Source organism: Phaenicophaeus curvirostris, chromosome 1 (genome assembly GCF_032191515.1).
Source record: "Phaenicophaeus curvirostris isolate KB17595 chromosome 1, BPBGC_Pcur_1.0, whole genome shotgun sequence".
Lineage (NCBI taxonomy): Eukaryota > Metazoa > Chordata > Aves > Cuculiformes > Cuculidae > Phaenicophaeus > Phaenicophaeus curvirostris.
In genome coordinates, this window is record NC_091392.1 from 121,437,404 (window position 1) to 121,459,799 (window position 22,396).

The 22,396-nt window shown below is 34.9% G+C and overlaps 1 protein-coding gene across 1 annotated transcript in view; it reads left to right on the forward strand.

The window, feature by feature from the left end:
- Positions 1–22,396, forward strand: part of CFAP47 (cilia and flagella associated protein 47) — a 312,383-nt gene that overhangs the window by 226,530 nt on the left and 63,457 nt on the right. The window contains exons 55-57 of the mRNA XM_069873329.1: positions 3,531–3,635; positions 7,538–7,694; positions 14,290–14,385. Coding sequence (XP_069729430.1) covers positions 3,531–3,635; positions 7,538–7,694; positions 14,290–14,385 — 358 coding nt within the window. The remainder of the gene's footprint in view (positions 1–3,530; positions 3,636–7,537; positions 7,695–14,289; positions 14,386–22,396) is intronic.

Genomic DNA, 22,396 nt, shown 5'->3' on the forward strand with positions numbered 1-22,396 from the left:
TATGTTAAAATCTTCAGAAATATTGCCAAATTCTCTAAAAGTTGGAACAGAAATTAACACCTCTAAGTGTGCTCTAAACTTTCTAACTGTTTTTTTTTTTCATTAGCCTATTGAGCCTTATGAGTTCTGAGGGGAATGGTCATTGGGTTGCGGAATTCTGTGTTTAATTTCTAACCGCAGCTTTCTTTGTCTCAAGAAAAGGAGGATTAACGTGCAGCATTTAACAGATGGAAATTCTCAGTCATGAGTAATGCTATGTTCCTGAGCTTACTTCTTTCCCTCTGTATAAATACATAGACCGTTTTCACATGTATGTGTATTATATTTATACATACATATATTTATGATGTAACTTGTACTTACTAGAACCTCATATGAATGGGACAATCTACATTGCCAAAAAGAAACATGCTTTCAGTATAAACCTTTAGCTTGCTATTCTTCTGTCTTATTACTAGCCCAATCCGTTTTCATGAAGATGTCTTCCATCCTGATCAGCTATGAAACACAATTTTTATTGATGGAAAATAAAAGTCTCAAAGTCTTTGTGTGTAAGCTTTATTAGTTTGTTAAAGACTGAGGTTATTATTTTTTATAGAGTAGAAATTAAACTAGATTTAATGAATTTTTTTTCTTCCTTTCTTGATTTTATAACAGGAATCATGCATGTGTAGTTGCTCAGTCTTCTCGATTTCTGTATTTGAACAGTTATATCTAAGATCTTATGAGAAACATTGATACCAGTTTCCTTTCATATAAGTATCTTGGAAGACAATTGTTTATGTAAACAAAATGAAAGGCAGAGGATAGGTTAACTTTATATGGCACATTATATGGAATGATTGTGGCAAAGTATAACCTTCTTTAAACATGTTCTTTGCCTTATTTCTTAACTTCAGTTTTTAAAGCAATTTATTCTTCAGTTTTCAGTAGAAAGTTGTTTGGTTGGTTTGGTTTTTTTTACCCAGTTCTTTATTTCAAACAAATTACTTTCTGGATACAATAGAACATCATACTGTGTAATATAAAATTAATTATTTAAAACAGAACTATAATGTAAAATTTCAGAGCAGGCAGTCTGCTGGATTATCATAACTCCATGCTGATTATTTAGAGACACTGCGGCAGTGCATTTTCTGTGTAATGAATGTATGTCAAGTAGTGCTTATTGGAAATTGAATCCTAGTCAGTTTTCATCTTTATGGGAGAGTTAGTATTCCAAATAATGTAGATGCCTTAGTGAAATTAGTAAAAACTTAAAAAACCATAGTTTTAATTTAATCATGTATTCTTATGATGTGACAACATGTCTTTTCCTTGCTTTTTCATTTTGTTCAGTTTATTCAGGAGGGGGTAATCATTGAAATTCTTTCTGCATTTGTAAGTTGTCATTTGATAAATGGGGATGGCTAGTTTGGACAAAGTATGTAGGAACTAAACTGCGAATGAAAGTAAAAACCTCAAAAATAGCTCTCTGAGTACTGAGCATGCCCAAGAACTTCCTGAGAAATGAGCTGTTCAGGCTCCTTTTAGATGACGAACAGCTAAATGACTCTGGGCAGTGTTGCAGATGGAGATGGAGGTGTTTTGTGGGAGCTGACCTTCCCTCAGGTCTGTTATTCTGGGTAATACAGAAGCCTTGCAAAGGTGACAGACGTGGGATGGTGGCAGTTGACTGCTGGTGGCAAATGTGCTTTCAAATTATCACCAACCTACGGGACATACGAGATTGTGAAGTGTGGGTGACGCAGCAGTGCTGTGCTGCCCATGTGGGAGTGTAGGTGCTGTAACAGCCAAGTGGGAGTGGGACCAGAGAGGCAAGCCGCATGCTCTGGCATTGATATCCACCTACTTACTCACCCAGAAATGCTTTTGTGATACAGTGGAAACTGTAAATTATTTTTGTAAAATTCAAAAAAATTAGAATACCCCCTTAAATAGATAAGACGGTTCATGTCTTCAAACAAATATGCTCCTATGGCAATATTCTGAAAAAATATTTTAGAACTTGCTTCCCAAAAGAGAAAAATAATGTTTCAAGTTTTCTGCATTAGATTAGAGGACACATCTGAGCTCTGTCCTTTCTGCTCATTCTAGCTCCCACTGCTGTCAGTAAGAATATCTGTTGTACAAGGTTCACTAGCATCCCAGCCCATAATGCCAATATCCTACAGACATACCCAGAAGACAAATAGCAGGACCGGGATACCTGTGGCCCCTGCCCACATTCAGCTTTGAGGTGGCAAGGAAAGCCATGAGGCAGTGAGTGAAAGTAACATAAGCCTTACCGGGGACCTCTGCCCTGATAAGATTAGAGTGGATCTTTCTGTCCCTGCTTAATCCTCTGGGGCTTCCAGTTTGTTGTAAGAGCTGTGGCCATGGACAATAGTTCCAATGCCACAACGGGCCCCCATCCCTGTGCCCATGATGTCTCTGCTCACTGTCTCTGGGCATGGTGCTATAGGACCACTGCTGGAAGTCCCTGCCCTGCTGTGCCGCTGGCTCAAACCTTCCTCAGCCCTAAGCCAAGCATCACATCAGATGCACGGGCAACCAATATCTCAGGGTGGGAGGAGGTTGGGGGACTTGCAGCCATTAAATGTGGTAAACAAAAATGAATGTTTTAATAACTCATGTTCACTGCCAGTTAGCAGCCCTATTTTCAAGGGCTGACATTTCCTTTTTAGAAGGGCTTGTCAGTGCAAGCTGTTCTAGGGTGTTGTTTTGACCTTTATTAGTTGTAAATTGTATCCATTTTATAAAATACGGCTTGAGCATCCATAATTCCAATTGTCTTTTTATATCTTCTTACATGCAAACATTATTTAAACACATGAATAATATTAAAAGTCTAGTACTTTTTTAAAAAAAAAGATATGGTAATCATGCATTCAGTGACCCTAGCTGATCATTCTCTCAATGCATTTGCATTTTTATTTTTCATAATTCTATTCTTTCACTGCTTATCTAGTTCTTAAAAACACCTATGACCCCATTGTAGTCAGCTGCTTTGCTTTTTCTTATACAATTGGGACTCAAGTAGTGTACTTCAGATGACGAGAAAACTAGTAATGTAATTTATGTTTGTTTAGATAAAGGGAAAAGGAAGAGAAACAAAGCAATAGTTTATTAAAATCTACTATGTATTTCCCTTATAAGCCACTTCATATCTTTGAGGTCAATGCGATGACCTTTCAGTGTCATCAATATGATTAGACAACAAAGCCATGTTTGAATGGTGTTTGTGAGAGCTGCTCTCCATGTCCTTGCAGCAATCTGTTAACACCAGCTCTGTAGTTTCTGGGGAGCAAACGTGCAGTTTGCTCTAAAATCCTCTTTCCACTATAAAATTGCTCTTTCCACTAAAATTGTTTACTGCAATGCACTTGCTGCCCTGGCAGCTTATGCTTCTGAGAATAGAGAATGCATTTGATGAAATACGCTAATCACATCAACAGTGTTGAAACAAAGCATAGAAGAGAAACAGACTAAAAAAAATTTTCCTTTGCTACTTTCTTGTATTTTTACAGCTGATTGTCACTTCTCATTCCACCACTGAAGTACCTGTGAAATTCTATCCATCTGCCCTTGGAAGAGGCAGTCACAAGGCATCAATAACGTTCAGATGTTCACAGGTATGACACTGTGTTTGCTGCCCACAACACCTGGGACTCGGATTATATAATATTTTAATAGGCAGTTAAATAAGGGTTTTTCTCTAAAGGTCAAGTTGAAATTTAATGGCTAGATGCATAATGAAAGAGCAAATGCAAAGATGTTCAAAAGTTATAATTTGTTTTAACCTTAGTTTTACACAGAAATGATTCTATTTACAATATTAAAATGTGGCATAATGGCTTAAGACCTAAATAAGTGATGAATAATTTTAACTTTCTTGGTGATTAGCTCCGCTGCTTTTAACACTAGGAGACTGACATTTCTTTGCATTGTCACCTCTGAAATTAAATTACTTGATTTTTTTTCCCCAACCCCTAATAATATTAAATTGTCTCATTTTTTGTCTGTTCTGAATTTTTGAAGGTCACATACTTGAAAACGTGGATTCTTTTGTTCAGTTTCTTTGAAAATGATTTTTACTCTAAGCATCATAGTATTGTTAAAGATATTTTTTCTCTGTGACTTTTCCTAATTTTAAATGAGAAACAAATAAAGCAACATGCCATGAATGTGACTTACTAGGTGATTAAAAATTACAAGTGGAAACAAAAAGGAAAACTGATCATGTGATGTAAATGATAATATTTCATCACATGAGCTCTTGTTGAATGAAGCGTTTGCTTTCCATTCTACCTCCTTTCTGTATTCTTGTTAGACTTTCAGATATCCTAATATACTGCAGTCTGGTGAATTACTCCAGTTGAGTACTACCAGGAGTTTTCAGTAGTGTTTTAAGTAACACCGCAAAACCAAATATTCTTTTATATGAAGAAAACAAATAGTGAAAGAAGTTATGTGGCATTTTTTTTCCTGATAAAATATGTTGAACACACAAGATATTTGCAGGTGGTGTTAGCACAGCATTTATTTTCAGGATCTCTTTTCTTAAGTATTTATTAAACAAGGAGCTAGCAGTTCTTATGTGAATGATATATGTCCAAGATCAGTTCAAGAGGACTGAATGTCCTTATCTTGTTTTGATCCTAATATTACATAGAAATCTTATCTATATTAAAAAAAAAAGAAAAAAATCTTCACCAAATAAAGTAATAAATACAACAATTAATTTAAACCTTTCAGAAACAAATTGAACCCTGCCACCTGAATCAATACATCCAGTTCATCTCCTTTCCAGTAATGGCAATTCTCCATATTTTTATCTACAGTAAACTTTAGTCAGTATCTCATCCTTCTAGCTTCTTTGTCCAAACCCATTTAACAATTTCAATATATTGACACAGACTTTTTAAATTTTTAGTACTCTTTTCATGCCTGATTATTTTTAAGTTTTAAATTTTCATTCATTTGCACTGCTACAGTCCTTACTAAATTAATCATAGACTATTTATTTTGCTAATTGTAGTACTGGTAGCTGACAGTGAATTTAACTGCCCTTTTTAATGAAGACTTGGAGAATGTTTCTTGTCATTAGTGGATACCTCATACAATTTGTAATGTAACCCCCCACCTTGACATTGATTTCTCTCTCTTGATTCCTGTGATGAAATATATCTGAATGGACACTTAAGCCATCTGACAGCTGAATAGCTGCTAATCTAAAATCCTTTAATGACAGTACTTACAGGATAAGCCTTAACTGTTTCTGATAGTGCTGCTTTGCTGAACTGAGAGAAACTGCACTATGCTATTACCTGCTTCATTTGTTTCTGGTTTGAAGCCACATGAAGAGCTCTTCACAAAGTGAATCTGAGTTTAGCCCTAATCATTGTGAAAATCTGAAATTAAATTTGTTGGGACAGCATATATGAAAGGTCAGCTTGAACATAACCCACGCAGAGTTCTGATATATCTCTATTATCCTTTTCTTTTACCACATCACTGTCATCCAAGTGTAATGTAGAGAATTTAACAGTAGTAAGTAATATTATAGAAAATCTGAGCCTAATATTAGATACTGTCTTTCATTATTTACCTTAAGTTTCTGTTTTTTTAAATATTTTTTCCTTCTTGCTCAGCTCTTGAAGCAATGGAGTTCTAAATGTCTCTGCTTGATGCCCACAAAAATTTTGTTAGAAGGTGGTTTTTAGTGTTTGTAGACCAGAAGCCTGAGTCTTCAGCAGTAAATCTCAAACTTGATCTTTACAGCATACATGCCCAAAATATGTAAAAGTGCGCTCCTTCCATGCCTGCACTGTATCTCAACATAAGGTTACTTGCTATGAACAATGGGGTTCACACAAATTTACGGTTGTACTGGAAAGCATTGCTAGACTAATATGGCCTCATAACTTCTGTATAAAGATTTTTACAAACAAGTTTTGGATTACTGTTACTGTGTTTGTGAGCAAGTACAAAGTGTCAATAACAAAACAGTATAAACCTCTAATAGCTTGACACATCCAGCTCTCTGAAAACATGGTCTTCTGCCATCCTTATGCCTGTGTTTCAGTTCTTCACAATAAGCCTGCAAAGTGTGCTCAGCTTTTTGTTTGCATTTAACTTCCTTAGGTTGATGTGGCAATGAAGAACATTAGTCAGGAACACAAATGCTATGGCATGCTGTCTTGGCAACCGTTGAGCAGTTTCTTGTTGACTATGACCATCAAAGGGGCTTCACCAAAGTTAGTCCCGTGTTGCTTCAAAATCTATATAGCAGCATTATTTACCTTCCCATCAGAACCTGAATAGTGAGCTGTGCTAGCTTCTAACTCATCAATCTAACTATAAACAGGCTATTGGTTATGTTTAAGTCAACAATATTGAAATAAAATGTAATTTTAAAGCGGAGTAGATTTAATTCTTAGTAGACTGAGTAATGCAGAAGTTTCCACAAACCAGGCAACATAAATCACTGTCTAAAACCTAAACAAAGGATAAGCTCTATTTTTATATTCTGGCTCTATACTGAGTAGTCTCTACATCAGCATTAATGATTTCTTCCTTTTTTTTTTTTATTTTCTGTTTTGTTAATTCTACTAAATCTTGTAGTTTTAGATAACTTTTACCAATAAATTTCCTTCATTAAAATTAAAATTTATTTTTCCTTGTTGCATATAATGTTTCTCTACAAAATAATAAAACCACACAGTTTTTGTATCCGAAACTATTTTCTGAAGACATGTGATGTTCCATTTTACTTATAGCTGTTTATACTGAGAAGCCTAAATGAATTAGTCACCTTTTAGTGTGACTATTTCTAGATATTTTTGTTAGGTTTTTGAACTCTGTTACAGATTTTCCTCATTTTTTATCAGACAGGCTATGCAGAGGCATATGCAATATTCCAGATAACAATAATAGTGGTTTTATTTTATTTATTATTTTCTATTCTCTTTATGATGCATACCTTCTTGAGTGATAATGAACAAAACAGATCAAAGAGTGACTTGGTCTTTACATTTACCATTCACGTTTCCTATTTATTCACCTTTAAAGGTTCCATACTGAGTGGTGTTATTTACATCACTCGTTATATCCTTAAAAGAATAAGTGTGGGACAGGCAACTCTTTACTGTCATGCTGAAAAAATGATCAAAATGGTCAAAATTAACAGTTTATTTATCAAAATGTTCTTGCAACCACCTACATCTTTACATTCGCTGCAGTGTAAGCTCTGAGCAGCAACATAGAAGTTAAATATTATGTGCTCTGAGTAGCATAGAAGTTAAATACAAAGAAGAGATGTGAACATCTTCCAGACTGGAACTATTGATTTCCATATAGCAGTACTTAGGGTAACATAACTGCTTGAGGGAAGAAGAAAGAAATTGTATAACAGCAGTTCACTAACAAAAGAAAAACAAGGCATAGAACACTAGAAGAAAGAAGTAGGCAAAATGCCCTAAAATGTACAAATCTGACTTGTCAATTAATAAATAATGACATGTTTTATCTACAGCTTAAAGAGTGGACGTTTTACCTTTTGGGGACTGGTCTTCCCCCTGAGCTGATGAAACCAACCAGCATAAGTGCATGCATTGGCCAGGGTTCTTCTGCCATCATTTCCTTCAGAAATCCGACTCTTGAAAATGTGTTTGTTGATGTCATGCTGACAGGTACAGTAGTTTGTGTTTTTTGGGTGGGAGGAGGAGCTTAAGCTTATTGGATTGCATTTAAAATGTGAGTGGGATATGATTACATTTGCTTCATTCCATTTCCTGGCAACAGATATATTGTAAAGTGTTCGCGTCTACCCTGAAGAGCTCTGTAGACTGTGCTGCGGTGACTAAAATATAACACAGACCTGTAACACTTATTCATGGTAGACCTCCTAGGTCATACAGCCTCATGTATACAGGCAACTGGTTGTTGGCTATGGATTACATAGCAGCATTTAGGCAATAGGAGACTCCTAGGATGTATTTTGTACTGGCTGTATAAGCCAAATGGCTAGTATTTTGTTGTGGGTTTGTTCCTCTGTTATTTTTCAAAATATTTTATACCTTTTTGTAAGAATCTAGATAGCTAAAGGAGTTAATAAGATCAAAACATTATTTTTTTTTCCAATTGACATTCCAGGCAAGTAAGTTTAACCAATATTTTCAAACATGCTTTAAAAAATAATATAAGATCCAGAATTATTAAAGATTCCTAAGTCACTCTCCACACTGAGGTTTCATAAATGCTGTAGATCTTGAGTCTACAGATTAGAACCAACACTATTTAACAGGAAGCAATGTGTGAATGGTTGAAGTTTTCTTCCTCCATGGGACAAAGGCTTCCATTTTCCATAACAACCTATTAACCCAGGAAGTATTTTTGCTTTCCTGGAGCATAAATCTGACATGCTGCAGGAAAGATTACCAAAGCTTATTTGACCTTACGTTTAGTATACTTTGCTCATCATTTATATAGTGAATACATGGATCTATACTCCCTGTATAGCCAAGAAAATGCTGACCAGATTGAAGGAGACTCAAAGTTTCTGTGGGCAGAGATCTGGTCTTCTACATAACCTAGGGAGTGTTTCTGATGACTAAGGAGACTGTTCTTTTAAAAATGATGGAAGGATGACTGAGGGAATACTAGGTTGATCAACTTCACCTCAGCTGTTGATAGAATCATTGGACACATCCTTTTGTGGTCTTTGCAACCTATGAATTGCACAATCCTCTTGCAGTCCATTCCCATTCGCAGAAGGGCCAAGAAGATAATCAGAAGTGGTCAAATGGATTTTTTGTTTAAATCATGATGGATTAACATAATTGCCTTCCATATGGAAATGACTGATTATGCAAATGAGGGAGAGTGGATGTAATATACCATGATTTAGCAAGACTTTTGTCACTCTTTCTTGTAGCATTCTTGTTTGGAAGCTAAGGAAGTCTAGGCTTGATGAACAGACTGCTGAGTGGATTGAAAACTTTGCTAAACTATTTGTCTAAAATGGTGGTGATTAGCATCTTGACAGTCAACTGCTGTCTAGTAATGTGTGTAGCACCCCAGGGTTCAATACTAGGGCCCTCATTATTCAAGACTTTTATTAATGACATGGATGGTGAATGGTAGAGCTTCAGTCCAGAGGTACCTTGATAAATTTTTGGAATACCTCTATTTTGAATTGCTGCTTTTTGTCAGCTCATCATCCCTGGAACAGCTGAAGATATAGTGAACTTTTATATTGTTAATAATGAATTTTCCTTCTAAAATGTTAATCCATTGTATTTTCCCTCTTTTACCATCTACCCTTTGTGCTTATTTTAGCTCAGGCACTTACAGAAGCGCAGTGAATTGCTAGCTGTGCAGCCCACCATGTTTGACTGGGAATTGAGTGATTATATAATCTCTTGAAGTGTAGGTGTCTATTACATGTGTGATATGAACGTTCCTTTTGCACCTCATGGAGAGCAGCATGCTTTATTCTAGTGTAAACTGCAAGCTAGTATACTGATTTTTACAACAATTATGAGGATTATAATTAGAAGAAGCATGTTGCTTGGCTTGTTGAGCATAAATCTTGTTATCTTGTTGAGCACAGTTTAGTACTCTAAGTTTTATTTGAAAAAAGCTAATCTAGTGTGCTATTCATGTTATAATCGAAATGAACACTCAAACTTACCCACAATGCAATTTCATCAGAAATAATTTATAGAGTGTAAATGTTGTTACTAAAATGTAGTGAATTATGGTGTTCTGAGAGACATTAGCAGAACCTGCAATGTTTAAGTATTTTAGTGAAAACTTATCTATCTTTGTAACTGCAGAGCATTAACTTGTCCCACGGAGATTTTCAGTAATAGAGACATTGCAGAGGCAACTGGCTTAGATGGTGATGTTGGGTTTTATGCATCAGAAGTTTTCAGTCTTCATTTTCTTTACACATCGGTAGACCTGACAAGATGATGATCTAATGGTTCTATGATCTGTGGAATTAGGAAAACTTTTTTAGAGAAAATAAATTTTGTACTGTGTACCTTTCTGGAAGTAAAACAATACTTGTCTTTTAAAAGCTGTCTTGAAGTTGCTAATCAATCCGCTTAAAATGCAGTGTTAATTTTCTAATTCGGTTTCTGCTTGTGACCTGTAAATAATATTTGCTTGTTTTTAATCATAATACATTAGTTGAGTTATGCACTCAAGCTGTCTTTAGAAGTGGCTGTGCATGCTATGGTTTCTCTCTGTAGGAAAACTTACTGTAATTTCTTTTTCCTTCTTTTCAGGGGAAGAGAAATCTAGTCTTACAAGCAGTATCGTGGATACACAAGTTCAGCTTAGTATTTCTGGCCCCTATATATTCTGGAATTTTTATATACTGAATTCAATATTGTAGATACCATAACAATACAGATATGTTAGCCTAGTGTACATTAAAAGCTACTTCACTGGGGCTTTTTTTGACATTAAGAATTAATTTGCCATGCTACAAAGCTAATCAGTCTGGTGAGAAAATTATTCTAGTATGAGAATATCACTTCTAGAATGCTTCCTCTCTGACTAAGAACTGAATATTAGTACCCCTGAACTTTCTGGTTTGCAAATTTCCTTCCTTCACTCCCTGAGTTTGTTTGGCTTATATGAGATTGTCAATGAGATGTCCAAACCTGAACATTATTTCGAGACCATTTGAAGTCCCAGGTTATGGAGAAGACCAGATCTCTTCCCATGTTGTGATGATCTGCACTTCAATTTAATGTGTTTTGACATGAAGAGTCTATTTTTGTCCTAGGATCTCTCATAGCAGTGCAAGAACACACTTGGGAAATTACGAGCTAATTAGAAATGACAGTAATAATACTTCAGACATAACAGTAGTAACCTTCCATCTGAGTTAAGCACAAGCATTTTAGTCTGAAATATGAAGCAGCCTGAAATTATTCTTTAAAGATAAAGTGTCAGCCTAGTAATTATTAAAATCTTTTTTTTCCCCTAAAAAATGTTTATCCAAAGATTAGAAATGACACTGTCAGCAGGTAACTCAAATTCACAGTTTCTTAATCTATCTCTGAGAACAGCACTTAACATTGCAGGTTTAGGAATATAAAAACCAAGCTGCTACCTCTTAACTGATACTTTAGCATTAAATCAAGTTACTGGAGTGCTTTCCTTTATTTATTCTTGTGCTGGACTCTTCTTGCTTATTGCTGGTGCAATTGGAGGGCAGAATGGGGAAATTGACAGAAAGTAGCAAGTCAGGAGGCAGAATAAAATATTTGCTTGATCTTGATCTTTACAAATTGTGTTTCAGACTGTGTGCCATTTTTAAGAGAAGTAGAAGTGACAACAATGGAAATTGGGCACCTCAAGTTGTACAAGCAATAAGCATCAACATTTATAGATTTACTTTATGCTTTAAAAGAGATTACAGAAGCTATCTGTTTAAATAACATTACATAGGCAGTTTCTGTCCTAGAGAGATGTGAAATTAGGTTTAGAATAGCCTAGTTCAGGAATTAAAAGAACTAATTGGGAATTGTCATATCTGGACTGTTTCTGAAGCTGTTATTTTCTTTTCTAAAACTTTGTTAAACCCGAGAGCAATCTTCCTCAGTAATATTTATTTCTGTAAGTTTTGGCTGATATTGTAGTGCAAACAGTCCTTTAGTTTGGATAATTATAGACCAAATAAAACCACCCACCATCTGATAATTTGTGAAGGGATGAAATCTTGGATCTGCTAAAGCATGTTTTCTTGCTGAATTTAATAGCAATAAGTTTTATTCCCAGGATTTAGATCAATATCTGTAGCTTAGATATGCAGCTTTTATTCCCATAAGCACTTATAGCTTCGTTAAGTGTATTCATGAGACTAATGTTTATTTGACAGCAGGTAATTTTCCCCAATATTGAGCCAATGATCAGATCTACAGAGTGTGCAAACTCTTGTTGCAGATGGTTTAGAAACCATTTGTACTAGTTCCGCTGTTTCAAGGTGAATGTTACTGCTTTTCTGTAAATACCACTATATACTATTTCTATTAGGAATTTATGAAAGCAACTAAACTGATATGAATACTTGATACTACTAAAATCTCCAGTGTAAACCAGACCCCACAGAGTTCACTTCTAGAGGGATTGCTCCTAAGTATTAGTGATTTGTTAATATCTATAATGCTTTATTTTGGTTGAAAGAGATAATTTAATTTCACCTTTTCAATAGGCCAAATGTATTTTGAAGTTTAAGGAAAAATGTGCAACTGTTTTTTAGAGGATATTCACTTCAAAGTTTGAAGGGCCATGACCGAATAAAAGATTAAAGCTACAGTGGTAATTACAAAGCAGATAAGGGAGATAAATTGGTTCCTCTCTGAAATCCAGTGTTATCTGTTATCAAAATCGTTATCTGTGACAGTGTGTAGGATTGCTTTTGTTAAGGGTGTGTGCACAATCATATTAAAATAGCTGTCTCATATTGTTGATTATTAAAACTTACCTTATTTCCAAGAGAATGTTGCATGCACAGTAGTTTGGCCATGTCTTTTTCCATATAAAGATTTCTAAATTGGGATTGCCACTTTTCAAATATGCTTTCTAAAATGTTTTCAAACTGCCTTCTCTGAGTTTATTATGTAACTGAACTAAATACTCAAAGGCAAGTCTGCTACTAACAGTTATTTTCCTTTCGGGCAAAATACATTGGTCATAAGTATTAGTGCATATATTTAAATCAGTGTTAGAATGAATTTACAGAAACATTTAATCTATTATTTTCAAGTTTCAAATGTGAATAATGAGTCTAGAGTAAAAGTGCTAACATCACTTTGTACTGATTTTGGCATAATTATGTTAGCTACCAATTAAAAAAATAACATGCAATATATAACTGCATTTCTGACCTGATGAATGCATTTTTGCGATATCATGAAGCATAACTTGGTGCTCTTAATTTTGTACCGTGAATTTATTTTTTAGAGAAAAAAAGTCCAGATATTTGTTAGGTAGTCCTGTGAAAATTACTTTTTAGCTGAATATGTAGACAGATACAAAGAAAAAAATAAATAACAGATACTTTAAATTTTGGAAAACCCTTCTAGTAGGGGAGATTAACACTGTTCAGCTTGTTTGCATCATAGGGAAAACCCCAGAAAATAATTGCTTCAGAATAATTAGCATTATAGGGAAGGTTTTCACACTAGCCTTGTTTCTGCCATTGTAATATCTCAAGTCAAGAAAGATAGCATTGTATTGCTTTATTGGTACAATAAAATGGGTGTGTAGGCTTTTCTTATGCACCTATCTTTTAATATTTAGAAAGGGTCCTTCAGTTCTTTAAGTATTTCACTATAGATTGCAAATTTTGAAACTATTTCTCTTCTCACAGGAAGCAAGAAGTCCGATGTTTCCATGAGAGCTTTACTTTTCATTCCTGAACATGATTCTGTTCCTTAAAGCTGTTTTAACTTTGTTCCATAACCCTAAATGATGATCTTCCCCTGGCTGTTTGTGTATCGTATCCTTCCAATTCATTATTCAGTGCTACTGCCCCTTAATATGACATATTATTCAGAAACAGTCTATCTATTGGGCTCATGTTCTTGGAGTTAACTGCTAGATGTAGTTCCTACAAGGCATTTCCTGCAAGGGTCCATCCTTTCAGTGAGAAATCTTTGGCTGCGTGAACAGCCCTAAAACCCTTTTGTAAAATTCAAGCCAGTTTCTGCTATCTCCTTTTTCATTTATCCACAACACTGACAGTAAGCAGTGAAAGCAAACAAAAAAAATGTGCAAATCCTTTTTCTCTATGAAGCAATCTGTTAGTTGATCTTGTAACTTGTGGTCAAGAAAGCAATTCTCTTTTGCTACTGTTGCTGTACTTCTAGTCCTGAACCTATTTCTCTCAAGCTTTCACTTACATGCTTCATATCACAGTGGGTTTTCTTGGCCGTCTGATTCTTTAATCTTGAGAACAATTCCTTTTGTAGTCTCTAGACGTTGTTTAACTGAAGACATTTTCAACATTGGGTTCTCTTGATGTACGTTACTTTAATTCAATTCTATTTGAGAAGATCTCCATGTTATATCTATACTTACATTCATCACAGAGGATACTGAAAGAACCTTTAAGCAAAGGGGAAAAAATGCACATGTGCTCCCATTTGAGAATGTATTTTTTAAAGCCTCTGTCTATGAAGTTGTTTTATTAGGTAAATTGTTCAATATATTTTAACTTCTAAATGAGTTTCTCTGAAAGATTTTTTGATATTTTTTTTTTAGATCAGGAACAGTTAGGTTATCATCCCAGTGCATCTGTCCTATCCAAGTCCACCAGTAAGGAACCTGTTTTCCATATTCTGCTTAAACAACCACGAGGTATGTAATACTTTTGGAATTTTTTACAAAGTGTGATCTTTTATGATCTAGAATATGCACAAAATTCCATGTTATGATGAGTGCAACTAGTCAGTTGATGTATTGAGTATGGTTCCTTGTGGAAATAAGAATGTCAATGCTCCATATAAGTACAACTTGACCTCATAATAAGTGCTATAAGCATGACATAAATAGGGTGAATGAGCCCATATAACAATGCAGTCTTGAAGCATTCCTAGGAAAGGACTGAATTAAGAGACTACATTAAAAGAAAATATTGTTATATTTTAGGACAGGCAAGATTAGGAGCATTGCTATAAAGATGTTTATGAAATACTAGGTAGAAAAGCATCAATTGTTAAAATTCTTAATTAAATTTAAGTTGAAAGAGTTCCTAAAAGTTTGGTTCTTTTAATGAGAAATTACATGCTTTTGTTAAATGCCAATAAATACCCTTGGAAAGTAATCTTTGTAATATATTTAAACTATTATCAATACTTACTTTATCAATTTATACTGCAACAAGTCACACTTTCCTAAAAACTGAAGTGCCACAAAGGAAAAACAGGCAATTGCTAAGAAATTTCTTTTTAAATTAGAATTTTGATATTTTGAGGGATTGGTTAAGAAGAGGAAGAGATAAGAAATTTGAAAAATAAATTAGTTAAACATTTATAACTGCTTTTACATTTTACTGAATTAACAGAAAGCAAAATAGGAAATAGAATTCACAATTGTTTGATTCTAGATATGCTTATCTTTCTTGCCAGACTTGCCAGTCCTTTCAACTGTCTTTTTTTTTAACTAATGTAGTTTTTCTGCTGCAAGTTGCTATTTTCTGTATTTTCCTACATTGTTCCTGATAATTTAAAATGTGGTAATAAAACCTAGAAACTACAAACCTGAACTATATGGTAAAAATGAAACTATTTGGTTTTGGTTTTTGAATTAAATTTTAGATGACATTTCTGGTCACATGTGATCTCAGATAGGATAGGATAGGATAGGAAAGGAGTCAATTCCCTTTAGTGTTGTATTTTTACTAAAATTTACTTATGATGTGTATATGATAGCAATTGATTTATTCTATTTATCTAGTGTTAGGATAAATCTTGGATTACCATAAAATTATTGTATTTTAATCAAGTTATTCACTGCTGAGGTATAGAGATAATTTTCTTTACTTATACATATATGAACATCTGTTTCATGTTAATATAAATACCATGCCATTTTTTTAAAGAAATGGTATCTTTCTCAAATTAAAGACCAGACTTATAAAAACTATATGAAGATGGCTTGTTTTCAATTATAAAAGTTTCAAAAGTTAAAAAAATTGCCATATACTGTGTTTTTCCTGAAGATGTACTTGTCACACCTTTATTTTGTAAAGGATGGTGCAAACCTTATTTGTCCAGCAAGGAACTGTTTTTCTTTTCCCTCCTTGAAGCTTACTATGCCTCAACAATATTTCTAGGTGATAGAGAAATAAGGATTTAGAAAAAAAAAAGGTGTTAAAAATCATTTTTATGGAAAGATTCTGTACGTCTTTTTCCCTTCACACAACAGTAGATGAAGTGTGGATTAGATGCAGGCATTACTGCTTTATACTGTTCCCTATAATGGAGAAATAAAATGAATTGAAACCAGTCTTCTTGGTGGACTTATTGGATATATGATTGCTAAATCATTTTGAGCAACATTTACACCAGTGGAATAATTGTGCTTGCTGCTATTTAATTACTTTTTTATCCTCACTGACTCTAAAAACTGAAGGGAGAGATTCAGAAATAGTGAGATAGGCTGAGGATCTTGGAATCATTTCTCCATCATACTTCTACAAAAAAAGCCAAGATACTAGCTGTGGTGTGAAATTGATACTCACGCTAGACTATAATTTTTTCCTGCCTAAGCTTCAAAGTAGCAACATAAGTCTACCTTGACTCTGTTCTCCTGCAACACAAGCTGCTTTACTTCACCTGGTTCTAATACTGAACCTATCATCTCATTTTTCATTCAACCCCCAGTCACTGCGGTTTATGATTTAGCTGATGTTCCAGGTGGTAAATAAGACAGTCCATTGCAAACGACTTGGTGTTGCATCAAACAAGAACAGTAAACCACATAGCTGAACGTAGGTTTTTAGTTGTCTCTCTCCTCATTTCAGCACAAGTTTTATATTTAGAAATTTCTGTGTTTTAAAGCTGTCATGTCACCTGTTCCAGGTTCACCTCTCTTCCTTTTTTTACTGAGATCTCTATGATTAGCTGTTTAGTTTTCCTTCTGACTTTGCCTTAGCATAAAATATATGTATTTATTAACTCTCCCAGGCACTTAGGAAGGAAAGATAAAATATATTTGATAAATGTATAGAGTGCTAAGGAGGCATTTTCCAAAAAGCTGCCTGCAGTATTAAATCACTTTCATAGCAATAGAATCTAAGGTATTAAAATTCTGTGTATGCACTTTGAAGCATGTTACATAGTTTCATATCTTATTCTGCAATATTTAAGAAAGCATTTTAATGTACTTTTTATGTCATGTACAGTCCTCTATAATTATGGATAATATGGCTTTTAAACTAATTTCACATAAGAGATGGTATGAATTTTGTTCAGGTCCTCAGGCCTTTTCCCTAAAATGTTAGGTTTCAAGACTTCATTCTTCAAATCAATATTTCTTCATATCTACCTTTTTCTTTCAGTAATTTTGAGTGTAAAATCTTCTTTTTTTCTTGTGATTACTTTTGAAGACTGAAAAATAATAATACTAATATACCTGATATTTCTGGTTGTCTTAGTTCATTGGAATTCTGTCTCTGTCTCTTTTATAGCACTTTCATTACCACCAAATGACTTGAAGAGCTAGGAAAAAAAAAAAAAAGCTGTGAGAAATAGTTCTCCATTCTAGCAGACTATTTTGAATAGATATGGGAAATTTTAAGCCTCTCTTTCCTCTTCCATGATTGAGCTGCTTCCTATGACTGTGATTTGGTCACTCACAACAAGCAGAAATAATTATACACTTTGTAACTTACAGGAGTGTTTGTGTCAGGGAGTAGTCAATACTCATGTAATGAATTCTGCAGGAAAAGGACGTTTAAGCAATGAAAATACTGAACAACCAGGTACATGTCTTATGCAGCACTATCCTTTTCTTAATCTTAATCAACAGTTATTTATAATGAAATTGACTGGAGAAGAAGGACACAAACATACATGTAGACTTCACTAAAAGACAAAATGAAATAAGTTAGTATAATTGAAAGATTAACTTAAAAATAACATTTTTCTTATTTTCAGGGTTTTAGATTCAACATTTCCTTCTTTTTGGCACACATTGTCACAGGGAAGCTGAAGGAATTAGAGTTCTGTTGAAATGCTGAAGGATTCAGGGGCCAGATTTCCTTTGAACTCAGTCTAAACATTTTCCTGTTTTATCTTTTCAAGTCTTCCATCTTTGTGATGAACTTTTGCTACTTTTAGTTAGTTTTTATTTTTTGGTATTAATATTCTTGCCTCCCCTTTAATTTTCACTCTTCTGAAATCAGCTCTCAGTGGCTCCTGGATCAATTCAGTACACAAAGACAGATTTAGCTTCCGTTTTTCAACGTTACCCTGAATGTAGGACAGTAGCTGGCTGCTTTCAGACTGCATCTAGATGCACTGTTATTGGTTGTTGGACACTTTAGTTGAAAAATGTGTTGGCCATGTGCCTTCAGCACCAATCTGTCAGAGAAAGTCTGTATTGCACCATATTAGGTGGATGTTACGAAGAAATTTTTTACTGTGAGGGTGGTGAGGCACTGGAGCAGGTTGCCCAGAGAAGTCATGGATGCCTCATCTCTGGAGGTGTTCAGGACCAGGTTAGACGAGGGTTTAAGCAATCTATTGCAGTGGAAGGTGTCCCTTCCCATAGAAGGGGGATTGGAACTGGATGATCTTTAAGATCCCTTATGACCCAAACAATTCTATGATTCTATGATTGTCCCTGACTGATGGAGGTCACATAGTGATGGTGGTGTGCCAACTAGGAGCTTCATGAGAATATTGTGATACCATTTTCACTGGAATTTTCCTTTGATAGATCTACCTCATAACCGACCTCAGGGTTATGCGATTCTTTCTTCACTTTTGGGTTGAGCATCTTATACTGTGCACAAAGTCTTTGCAAGAAGGATTTATGCAAATTAAGAATACACAGCTTTGCTTTATTGGCTAATGTGTGCACCAGATAACTAGGACTAACATGCTAGTGGGCTAGATATTAACATGGTCAGTAGTCCCAGTGAGATGGCTGAGGTATCTTTGCTGCCAGGCTGTCATCACTCAGTTGGAGATGGGTAATCCTCCACTGCTTCTTGCAATGGGCTGATCCATGATGTCACAGAACTGCAACCTTCTGATTCTTTGCTTTCTTTACTTAGAGTGTTTATATCTTTTCACTTCAGTAATGTCTTATTGAGTCCCTGAGCTACAACTACCATTATACCTGTACTTTTACATTTCTTATCTTAGAAGGTTTAGGTGTTTTCACATACCTTATCAATTTTCTCAGTAAAATCAATCCAAAGTTATGGAACTGTGTTGCACCTAATTAGGCTTTTCTTCACAGGCAGGTGAATCACTATGCTGAAGATTACACATGTTTTTGAAGAAATTGTTGTTTAGGCTTACCACAAAATAACAGCCTTCTCAAACACAGGGTACTCAGGACAGAATGGCTTTCCTTATTAGCCATCTTTGGCCTATGTGTATGACTGTGTCCTTGTCTAAACTTTCAGCTAGTGGTTTTTTAGCTTGTTCTGTTATCTCCGAAGTGTCATCATGGCACTCAGAAGCTTGTACAGATACAGATTTGGTTTGTGAAGCTTCCAGCAGAAGGGAAGGCATGGGACTTTAGAACATGCCTTACTTTAAAGAGAATGTCAGTACTGGGACGTGACACAGGAAAAGGATTGATGCAATCTAAGCCATGTTTTTATCCAGAGCAATATGCTGACAAAGTCAACATGTTACAGCTGGTAGCATTCTTGAGTGCAGTTTGTCCCTACTCTTGGCATGGGAAGCCTTGCAGAGCTCTCTAAAGCCACATTCAAGAATTTCTCCATGTGGACTAAAGCAGTAATTTTTGTGTCACGTTTTAAAGCACTCGTGCAAACTGTTCATGTGACTGTGTGGTTGGGGAATCTGTCCTTAAAAATATTCTTACAGGAAGCTTAGTTACAGGTAGTGGGAGTTATGGTGTTAAGGAGTGACATGCTCTTCAGGCTGAAGTAAGTGTGCTTGGTATGTTGGTACATCAAAAAATTATATATTCCAATAAAATGAACAACAAAACTTAAAAAATTTTCTTTATACTTTTCTGGAATGTCTTCAGGCTATATTACATATATGTTTGTAGGGCCCTCTTTTTACCTTTGAGTTTTACTTTGTTTACAGATTATATGGTGTGGACATATCTTTATATGTTTTTTCAAATTCAGGCAACACTTTTACTGAAATAGCTTAAAGTGAATGAAGTGAAAGGCAGGACTGTGATAAGAAGCAGAAAGTCACTGTTACTGTTATTTTGAAAGCAACCCCTTTCATTGAAGGAGTAGAATAGTGTATTCCCTTGACTGCAAAGAAAATGATTTATCTACTTCAGCATGCTTTCCTGATGTTGCAAAAAGAGAGAGAGGTCAAAAGATATTCAAAATGTAAATAAAAGAAAGGAAGACATCAGAAAGCTGTCTTTTGCATAGTCTCATGCAAATCCACGTAAGACTTCCCATGTGGATTTATCACGGAAACAAGATTTTTAAGCTACAGTTTCCTCATAGATTTAAGCTAGCAGGTTTCATCAGAATCTCATGCCTTGTTACTAAATATCCAGAGTATAGCACTTCAGAGCATTTAAACTATGCAAATCAACCTCAGGGGAGGCTGTTATTTCACATTTTCTTAGCCTGTTTCTCTATTTAAAAATGTCTGCTGTGTTTTAGAACGTGATAAGATGTTATCTCATTCAATTTCAATAGAATTAGAAAATAAAAAGATGATTAATTCTGACTTAGAATAGCATGTAACTGCTAATCTATTTGATAACAACCGTGGATGGCTAAGATAGAGCCAGAATGTGTCCTTGAGTAAGATGGAACTACTTACTTACCTCCTCTTTTCCTAGTTCTTGCTTCTAGCCTTCACCTGTTTTGGTAATAAACTCAATGAAAACTCCAGAGACACGTATTTGTTTCATCCTGTAAATTGATGCCTAGCCATAAATCGGCTATAAGAAAATTATCTGCACTAATCTTTTTCTCCAGATGCACTTGAACAGTAGGGAAATTACTGGCACTACCAGTTGTTTCTTGAGGAGCAGAACTGAAGAAGCTTGATTTTCTAGACTTCTGTCTTATATCGTTTTTTCTTATGCCCCTCTGCTCTTGGAAGAATCACAGAATGTCTCCTGTCTCACATTAATTCATCTTTGCAAGACCCTTCTACATCTGTGCTCTACCTCAAATATACATGAAGGACTAAATTTTCCACCTTCCCTAAACTACCTAGGTTTTCCTAATTGAGAATTAACAACTGTTGAATCTGCTGTAGCTTTGCTTAATTACTCTGTCTAAATTGACTTTCTTTGTCTATCCAGCTGTTGATTTTCACAAACCATTGAAGGAGTATTGGAGGTCTATGTCTAACTTTGCTGAAAGTGGACAGAAAGCTAAAACAGAAACAAGAAAACCTCAGCCCCACCCTACTCATACATTAATAGCAAAATGTATGGAAAGATCTTTTTTCCTAATGAAAAGGCTGAAAACAATTACAGAGTTGTTGAAAAAAACCCTAAACATAATGTGTTTTTAAATGAGGAGGTATGTGTAGGAAAGTAATAGAACTTTTTGTATAAGAACTTTTGGAGCTAGAAGATCATGGTAGAATTTGATGTTTTTTCACAGGAAGGTCTGAGGGGTTGATGGGAACTGAAGCTAGTTGGCTTGAACTTTAATGTTGAAGGGTTATTTTTGTTATTTTAGTTACCATATTCTGTCCAGGAGAAAAAAAGGCAACTTAAACTTATTAAGTAACTGTCTGGGGCACAGATTTAATTTTAAAGCATAAATGCTAGAAGGCAGTATTGAATCTGAGCTTTCAACCTTAAAGTTTTACGCCTTAAGAGTTCTTGATAATTGCACTGTTGAATTAATGTTCTTTTTTCCTGCATTGAATTATTCTGGAACCTTTTTTGTAAAATATTTTATTGATTTTTTTCCTTTTGTCAATGAAGAATAGTCTCAAATATAAGACAAAAGCTAAGGGAAAGTCAAATTCCATATATAGTATGCATTCAATAGCCAAACAGGAATTTTTACTCCCAGCAATTACACATTACTTCTCAATATAGTGGCTAAGGTTTTACAGTCAGTGAACCCTTAAGATTTCTCTTAATCAGAATTTGATTTAACTGACCTGCAGGAACACCATGTACTTAAGCTTCATATATAAAAAAAATATTTTACAGTTGTAAAGCTTTTCATGCATTTATTTCAATATGAGGTTCTAATCCTTGCTCTAACCCTTTATTTCTCATCCTGAGTAGCACTAAATGTTCTTGGCAGTCCAAGCTCCAGTGTCAGTGTAATAAGTCACTGGTCACAGGTATTTAGAGGTCAACCCTAAGCCAATATCTTGGTAGTCTGTGTAACTGCCCATTAAGGGACTCTGAACAGCAGGGATGCCCCTGGAGTCTCTTTTAGAATTTAATGTAATGTAACACAGACCCTGGTATGTTACAAGGAATGTCTCTTTTTTATCTTGTGTTTGTGTAAAACCTACCCCCACATCAAACTTATACAATGAAATCACTCCATGATTATCCTGCCAAACAATTAGCCTTGCTTATACACATTTTCCACAGGTCTGTGAATTCTTTTGTCTAACTTCTCTACCCATAACACTATTTGACAACCCTTCTATAGATATGTGTTTCTGTTGCTTTCCAAAAATGCTCTTACATTGCAGCA